Source organism: Notamacropus eugenii, chromosome 1 (genome assembly GCF_028372415.1).
Source record: "Notamacropus eugenii isolate mMacEug1 chromosome 1, mMacEug1.pri_v2, whole genome shotgun sequence".
NCBI lineage: Eukaryota > Metazoa > Chordata > Mammalia > Diprotodontia > Macropodidae > Notamacropus > Notamacropus eugenii.
Window position 1 is genome coordinate 606447838 of NC_092872.1, and position 8840 is coordinate 606456677.

At 44.8% G+C, this 8840-nt stretch overlaps 1 protein-coding gene across 4 annotated transcripts in view; it reads left to right on the forward strand.

Moving 5' to 3' along the window:
- Positions 1-8230, forward strand: part of KCNIP3 (potassium voltage-gated channel interacting protein 3) — a 156029-nt gene extending 147799 nt beyond the window's left edge. For all 4 annotated transcript variants that reach the window (XM_072634756.1, XM_072634755.1, XM_072634758.1 and 1 more), the window contains 4 exons: positions 985-1092; positions 2932-3036; positions 4583-4645; positions 5556-8230. In XM_072634756.1, the coding sequence (XP_072490857.1) occupies positions 985-1092; positions 2932-3036; positions 4583-4645; positions 5556-5603 (324 nt within the window). In that variant the 3' untranslated portion in view covers positions 5604-8230. The remainder of the gene's footprint in view (positions 1-984; positions 1093-2931; positions 3037-4582; positions 4646-5555) is intronic.
- Positions 8231-8840: the final 610 nt, after the last annotated feature.

An 8840-nucleotide genomic window follows, 5' to 3' on the forward strand; every position in this document is an offset into this window, starting at 1 on the left:
GGTGTTGCCAGGCCTAGAGGCCTGTGTGGGCCACCCGAGTCTTCTTACCTCACCTCCGAGGTCTTCGGTTGGCCAAAACCGGATGCTCATATGAGAGAAAGGACGTTCCAGAGTCGAACAAGGGTTGAGCTTTATTTCAGGGTCTCGGTTACAAGTACAGGGGGGTCTTCCTTAGGAGGAAGAGGGGGAGATTTCCTAAGGAGGCTAAGATCTTAAGGGATTGGAAGTAGAAGTACAAGCGGGGAGAGAGGGGGAGGGGAGAGAGGAAAGAAGAGAAGCGGAGCCTACTGTCCTCTTGGCTCCTCACGTGCTAAGAGAGCTTTCAGGCTTCCTCAATCCTACTTAACCTTCAGCCGCACAGTTTGCATCTGAATACCATGCTGTTAGATAACAATAGTGTGCCCAGATCCGGGACGACCTCGAGGGCAGGGAGACTCCACCCATCACGTATCTCCCGGGGAGAGGCGGAAATACCCGAGCTAGCCGAGCTAGCTCAGTCTGACCTTCTCGAATCCCCGCTGTTCATGGAGGGCCTCGTAAGACTCTAAGATTTAGAAGTCCCACTTTTACCCGCCCGAGACCGTCCACACGGATTTGAACTTCCAATCCCAACAGGGTTTCACCTCAAATTAGTCTAAATTAGTGAGTTTTGATGATATTTTTATTACTACCGTATTATTTATTACTACCATAGATAGCATGGAAAATCTGTGTTCAATCTTATCCTGGAAATATACTGACTGTGTGCACCTGAGCAAGTTACCTAGCCTGTCAGTTCAGTCTAGGCAACTCTCTAAGAAAAAAAGTTTCAGAGAAGGTTCTACATTGGTAGAAGGAATTTCTTCATCTGACAGTTCCGTATATAGTACCAGTGAAATCACAGGTCCACTCCCTAATCCCACATTGTTGCCAGTAGTTCCCTGTTAACAAAATCCAACTGCCTTCAGCCCAGTGCTCTTTTTTTCTCCATTTTTTTTTTGACAGGATTTTGTGGTGGGTCTCTCAATTTTGCTTCGAGGAACAGTCCATGAGAAGTTGAAATGGGCCTTTAATCTCTATGATATTAACAAGGATGGATACATCACAAAAGAGGTACCTGCTTACAAGTGGTAAAAAATGGGTGGTGGGGAACTGAGGGATTGAAAATATTTGCATTGGTTAATAGAATGAGGGCAGGTTTAAGGATTCTGGTCTGTGATTGGCCCGGAGTCAAGGTGAGACAGGTGGTTTGCTTTAAATGTGCAGTTCTGCTAATGAAGGCCATTCTCAGCTTTAGAGTCTCAGTTTGATTGATTCTGAAGCATTCACTGGTTGCTTTGGGTTCTTTTGTGGGATAAGACAGTGGGAGTTATGAATTATTTGGTTTTAGTTTTTAATTCCTTATTCAGCCGAAACTGGATAAAATCCTACTCTGATGCCACATTATGGAAACGACGTGGTGTTCTTGAAGGCTATTTCAGAGGAGGATAAGACCTGGTAGATCTTCCCAAACTAAAAGGTGACACTTGATCTGTCAGTCAAAATCCAAGGCAGCTCATCTCTAAGTTGGATGCAGGATGATGAATTTTTCAGCCCTAGCATCCCTTGGAGACAGGAAGTATGGATAAAGTGCAGAATTTGGAGTCAGAAAGACCTGAGTTCAGATACTACCTCTAACATTTAGTAGGTCTATAACATAGGGCAAGCCACTTAACCTCTCTCAGCCTCAGTTTCCTTGTCTGTTCAATGAGAGGGTTTTATCAGATGACTTTTAGTGACCCTTCCAGTTCTCTGATCCCCTACCCATCTAAGAAGCTAAAGAGGACCCACAATCAGTTTTGGTGGTGTGCCCACACCACTCATAGATCTTGTATTATTGAAATGGTATAATATTGAACACTGTAGTATAATGTGGTAGAAACAGTCCTGAGTTTGAGTCTTGGCTTTGATGTGTTAGCTATATGGGCTTAACCTCTTTAAGCCTGTTTCTTTAAATTCAAAATGGGGATAAAATACTGGCACTATACATTTCAAAGAGCAATTGGGAGGCTCCAGTGAAGGGGTGCATATAAAACACTAAACATAAAAGCCTTATTGTTATTATTACTGCTTCTGTCAGGTACCTTATGAGGAGTCACTCCCATATGGAGTGTTTGGTATATGGTTTTTGACCTGAATTGCATTGAGCAGTCCCAGAGGCCAGTGGTTTTAGAGATCTCTCAATCTTAGAACCAGAAGGTACCTTACAGATCATCCAATTCAGTCCCTCCATTTTATAGATGAATAAATTGAGTCCCATAGAGGTTAAGTGACTTAAGATCACATAAGTAATACGTGGCAGGATCAGGATTTGAAGTCGGGTCCTCTGACTCCAATCCCGTTTTTCCTCTCTGTTTTCCTGAACTTTGGGTTCTGCCACCTTTGTGCTAAGTGCTTACTTCCTCATCCGCACTTGGGGCTCACCAGGCTGCTGACGCCCAGCCTAGTGCTTGCAAGCGCCTGGTAGCTCCATAAGGTACACTGCTCTGAGAAACCAACTCATGTGGAATAGGCTTATGAGCACAGAAAGAACACCAAAAACAGGACAGAGAAAAACAGAATTCTCTTCTTCCGTTTACTACTAGGAAGGCAGCATAGTCAAATATTCTTCTGGGTATAGGAGAACATAATAGAAGAGCAAATGGCAGAACTGATGATAGGTCACTAGCAGCTGTCCCTTTAAAGGAGTTGTAACTTTCCTGAGGGTTCACAGCACCCTTGCCATTGTCTCTGACATTGTCCCCTCTGTTGCAGAAAGAAAGTATGGAACTGTGGGATACTATCAGAAGCCCTGGAACAATCCCCAAATGAAGGTCCCTTCTTAGTTCTCCAGACTTCCTGTTCCCTCCCCCCTGATATATGAGAGTCCCCAGGATGCCCCAGACCTCACCACTACTCTGTTCCCCATCGTAGGAGATGCTGGCCATAATGAAATCCATTTATGACATGATGGGTCGTCACACCTACCCCATCCTGAGGGAAGAAGCCCCATTGGAGCATGTAGAAAGGTTCTTCCAGGTAATGTCTGAGTTCCTGGGAAATGTGATGGAGCCAGAAATCAGAAAACATGGAGAGGAGTGTAAGAGTCTCTTAATTACAGGGCCAAGTTTGTGATTTCTTAGAAAAGATTCCTGAGGAAGTCAAGCCCTGACAAGTTGACAGCAGACACGGTCTGAGACCACTACACATGAAATGTCTTAGGGAACCTGTTACCTGATGACATGGAGCCTGCTGAACCCCTTCCACTTCTATCCTCCTTTGCCTTTCTTTCCCAGAGATGACCCTCAGACTTTGGAAGCAATTTCATGAAAAGCAGTGGGATGTTGAGGAAAGAATACTAACCTGGGCATCAGGAACTCTGGGATCCAGCCCCAGCTACACCATTAAGTATCTGTGTAACTGGGGCAGCTAAGTGGCACAGTGAAGAAACCTCAGTCTTGGAGTCAGGAGGCTCTGAGTTCAAATGTGGCCTCAGACACTTGACACTTTCTAGCTGTGTGATCTTGGGCAAGTCACCTTAACCCCAATTGCCTTGCCTGCCCCCCTCTAAAAAAAAGTATCTGTGTAACCATCAGCAAGTCACTTCTATTCTCGTGGCCCTCATCAGTGAAACTTGGACCAGATGATTTCTAACATCTATTACAGCTCTAAACAAATTTACAAATTTTTAAGAATAGGGAGTAGTTTGAAAACTAACTTTTGCTTGAGATGAGTATAAAGGAGTGGTGAAAAGTAAGCTGAACCATCTAGGTTAAAGATGGAGGTCAGTCACAATTTCAAGAAAATCTGAGTTCTTATTCCAGTGAAGCTGCTGACTTGCTCTAGAACCACAGGCAAGTTTAACCTCTCTGGTGTTCAGATCTCTCAACTGTAAAATGGGGATAATAATCCCTGCCTTGACGACCTCAGATAACTGCTTGGAAAGGTGAAGTCAAATAAGGAATTTGTAAAATACAAAATATAAGGCATTATTCTCATTACCTCAAATTAGTCCTGAGAGAGGGAGACTGAGGAGGCAGGTTTGAAAGTTACAGGAAAGGTCAGTGGTGAGGGCAGAAGGTTGGTGGGAGAAAGCCCAGAAGAAAGGAAAGAGGAGAAGGGGAAGTATCATTGAACATTTTACATTGGGATGGGAAGGAGGGAATGGGGAGAGTGGACCAGAAAAGCCTGGGTCTCCAGAAGTTGCCAATAGGATAGCATCTTTTAAAAATTAGTGATATGGTATCCAGTACCTGCTTGAAAAATGTTAGATCAGTGACAACAGGAAGGATTCAGGCCTGAGGATGTTTTTCAGATAGATGAGGCCTAACACAATGCCTTAATGAAAGTTGTATGGAGGGAGAGACAGACAGACAGACAGAGGGGGGAGAGAGAGAAAAGAAGGGGAAAGGAAAGAGAGGGAGGAGGAAGGAAGGAAGGAAGGAAGGAAGGAAGGAAGGAAGGAAGGAAGGAAGGAAGGAAGGAAGGAAGGAAGACTTGACCAAGTGAGTTTCCTGTAGTTTAAATATGATTAAAAGATCACTCCTGGATTTGACATTTCTAAAGAAGGATACATGTGTTTCAGAAAATGGACAGGAATCAAGATGGAGTGGTAACCATTGAAGAATTCCTAGAGACTTGTCAGAAGGTGAGTTTCCTTTTCCCATCAGCCTAGCCACAAGCACAGCAAGATACTAGGTTCTACTTGCTTAGAAATTCCCCCTTCTGAGGATCCAGGGAAATAGGAATATTTGAGGAATTTCTCTTTTCTTCTTCCTTACCTTCCCCACCCCTGTCTTTCCTTTGGGAAGGTTTCAGGGCATCTTGCTCAGTCCTGGGTCCTCAGAAAGACTCAATTCTGTCCCCTCTTCTCCCGAGAGACATTAACAATCAGTTCTTAGGCAAGGAGATGACCTAGAACCGTCTTGATTCTCTTAGGACTTCAATAGGAGTATGAACTCCCAGACCTCAGGCTAAGTGAGAACAGCCTAGAGAGTCTAGTTACAAACATTATTTAAGTCTGAGTCCATTCCTGGCCCTCACCTAGCTCAGGTTCATCCTATTTCGAGTCATTTCCTTTAGATAGTCTTACAAGCCTGGCATTTCTTTCTTGCCCATTCCTATTGCCCCTGCCCCTACCTCTGCACCAAAATCCTGACCCCACAGAGCTTTCCAAATCATCCATTCATACTCTCAGGCAAAGAAAACATCTGTATATAGGATCAGACACAGTTCCACAGTGACTGTGACTGTGACCTTTGGGATATTGGACAGATCTTTGGTGAAAAGGGTACCAGAAGCCTTTCTCTCAATCAATGTCAACTGGCCTCAAAACCTCCAGGCAGCCGCTCCCCTCCTCATATGACCCAGTAAACCTGAAACTCCTTTTTAATCTGTTTTCTCATGATGAAATTAATTTATGTTGAATTACCTAAATCACTATAATTATTTTTGTAACTGTTCCTAGAATATGTTTATAGTGAATTCTATGGTCATGCTGGATAGCTCCTAACAATGTCCCCTCTCCTTCATACTTTTTTCTTTCTTCCTCCAAATAGGATGAAAACATCATGAGTTCCATGCAGTTATTTGAGAATGTGATTTAGAAGGGAGAAGCATCCAGCTGCCGCCCTCCCCAGCCTCTGCCTCAGAAGGTCACCTTTGTACTGACAGGCGCCACCATCACAAGAAACTTTTTTTTTTACTAATTTACAAAAAAAAAAGAAGAAAAAAACCAACAAAAGTTTAAAAGTTTGCTACACACATACACAAGATTCCCCTAGGCTTCAAGAGCGAGAGAAAGAGAAAAAAAGACAAGGGGAGAGAGAAAGAGAGAGAGAGAGAGATCTGGGCTGAGTATCAAATGTACCAATTTTTCTCCTATGAGGAACACTAGGAGATGGTATTTTGTGAGTAATAGAGTGCCATCTATCCAGATCACTTCCCCAAGGGGGACTTATGTCTCAGGGACTGGGTGAAATCTGCACATTTCCAAAAGAAATCTGTAGTACCTTCTGCCTGATTAGGGAGGTGTTCCCCAATTCCACTGGACAACTGGGTTTTACCAGGAAAAGGGCTCACATTTCCACAGAGGACAGACAACATAGTCACTAAAGGAGATCTTCATCTCTTTTCCTGAGACCAACAGCAACTCTGTAGCCCTTAGAGGTCATGGGATTAAGTTCACACAACCCTTTTCCAGTCTTGCAGTTCTTGAGACAAAATTGGCGACCCTGGGTTAATGGGTCAAAGCTATCCATAGAGTTCTCTCCTCTTCTTCCTAATTAGGATACTATCATAGAGCTGTTAGGTGCCTCTAGAGGCCACTTAATTCAACCCTCCTCTTTTTACAGGTGAGAAAACTAAGTCCCCAAATAGGGCAGTGATTTGAACAGGGTCAAACTGTAGTAAGTAGCACAGCCAGGATTCAAACCCCAGGCTTCTCACTCTAGATCCACCATTCTTTTCCCATGATGCCATACTGCTTCCTCAGGCTGTAACTATCCTGTCTCATTTCCATTCTAGATCAGCCCTCACTGTAGGGGTGCCTTGTCTCCTGCTTGGAGAGATGGCCCAACTTGTCCTCCCTTTGGGGGGTTCTTGGCTACCAGGAGGGAAGTCATGAAGAAAGCAGCAGTAATCCATTCTCTGGGAGGTCTCACTTTTGCTGATTCTTCAGGAAGTTGGGGGGCAGGATGTGTCTTGGTTGAAAAGAAAAAGCTCAATGTATACTTTGGTCTTGCCTTCTGGTAAGTCACTCAAAACAGATAGAACTGCATGAGAAAACAGGAATTTCATAAGTTGCTAAACTCAGGGCAGACAGAGCCAAAGACCATTATGAGGCACTTAGCAGAAAGGATCCACCTAGGACTGCAAAGAGGAGAATTCTATCTACTCCACCACCTCGGGAAAGGAATAGCCTTCCAAACTCAGGACCTGGGGTCTACTTGATAGAGAATCTTAATGACAACCATCTTCCGCTGTTGCCCCTGGATAAGGAAGGGAAATCCTTCCTGGCTCAAAGACCAGAGTCTGTCATGTGCAACTGGGTTAGGGAGCTCAGACTTGAATGAACAAATTGCCTGGATCTTCTTCTCTGGCAGACAGAGGGTAGCTATTGCAGCTCAGGGATTGGTGGAGATGGGGATTGGGGTCAGCTGGTTCAGATTGGTTGCTGGAAGGATGGGAGCTCCCTCCCTGGGAGAAGAGAGACACATACCTGTAGGATTTGGAGCTGAAAGTGACCTTTGAGGTTATCTAGGCTAAAGGAGACCTTCTGTCCCCTCACCCACACCTTCAGCAATGAGGATAACTGGCTGTCCCATACCTCTTCAGAAGCACAAACCTTAATTGTAGCCCCACAAGTGAGAAAACTTGGCCAACACCAAGAAGTTTCTAAGGACGCTGAGCATTAGATATCTTCCTTTTTTCCTAATGAGGCCTGTCCCATTCTCTCCCTAATGGTTTTTGTTTCAAGTTTTGTCCCTTGTCCCCCACCACCGCCCAACAACTAGGAAGAGTGGGAAAGACAGTTCCAGAAATGAGTCTGTATCTCAAAGAAATGAGAACTTAATTCCTTCCCCTCCCTGGTGATTGATATTCAAAAGCACAAACTCCTTGTTCCTGAGTGAGTGAAACCTGGCAGGTTCCATGATTATATTAACTAGACCTCAAGAGGCAGCCTGGAGGGGTACTCAAGCCAGCATTTAGAAAAAGGAAAAGTGTAGAGTCCCAGGGCACTGTTCGTCCATGTTCAGAAATCTTCAAGAGAAGGGTCTCAGACCATCCCCTACCTCCTTCCTTTACCCCAAACGTCTGATGTGGAATAAGAGGATTAGGTGTAGGTTTATATAGGTTATATATAACTTGTTTAAATTCTACACTTGGCTCTGTAAATTTAATGGGTGATCAATACTACCATGGTGTTAATCTGGATTGCTGTGGTAGTTATAATCTACTGCTGAATGACCTCCAGAAAAACCAACCAGTGTAATTTCTCATCAAGTACCCCATGGGAAGTGAAAGAAACCTTTCTGTAACATTCTCCTCCCTAGGAAGAGGATCCTGGTTAACTCCACAGGGTCTCAGAGTCAGCATCCGGTTTTTAGGAACTAGAAAGTACAATGAGGAATTGAAATTACTCATGGTATGAGGGACACAGCTGGTACATTCCAACTAGATACATTCCATTACTCCACGGCTTCTCCTCCCCACTCAGGCTCCAGCCCCAGCAGTTCAGAGCCCCATGTCCTGCAGGTGCCCCCTGACTGCAGGGGGATTCCCATCCCTACCACTTGTCCTCTGGACTCAGCCTGGCTCTGTGCTCACCACACCAAATGCAGGGCCATGGTGGTCTTGGTGGTTAGACAAGTAGTTTTGGTTCAAAGCACAGCCCTCCTAGGCCTCACACCTGATGTACACTCAGGGGAAAGAGTATCCCAAAGGGGACTTCAGTAACTGAGCTCAGTTCAACCTCTCGTTACCTTTCTCACCAATACAAACCCAGGTCTTCCTGTCATTTCTCTAGGTTCACATTCTCCCCTCCTTCCTTGGTCTCCAGTCCACATTCTGAGCCTTTCTCTCCACAACCACAGAGGGGTCTCTCAGCCATTCGCAGGCTCTGGGTGTCCTCTCCCCTTCATTAAGCCTGATTCTGCTCCTTTCTCTCAATCTCTCTCCCTGCATCTCTAAGCACTAGGGTCAGTCTGTCTTCTAGGAGCCAACAACCTGCTGGGAATTCTTCAGCCCTGGTCCCTCTTCTTAGGGGTTCCCACTGCTGAACGACTAGTCCCAGGGACCACAGATTTGCACAAGATGCTCCTTATTGTATGTGTATGTAGTAT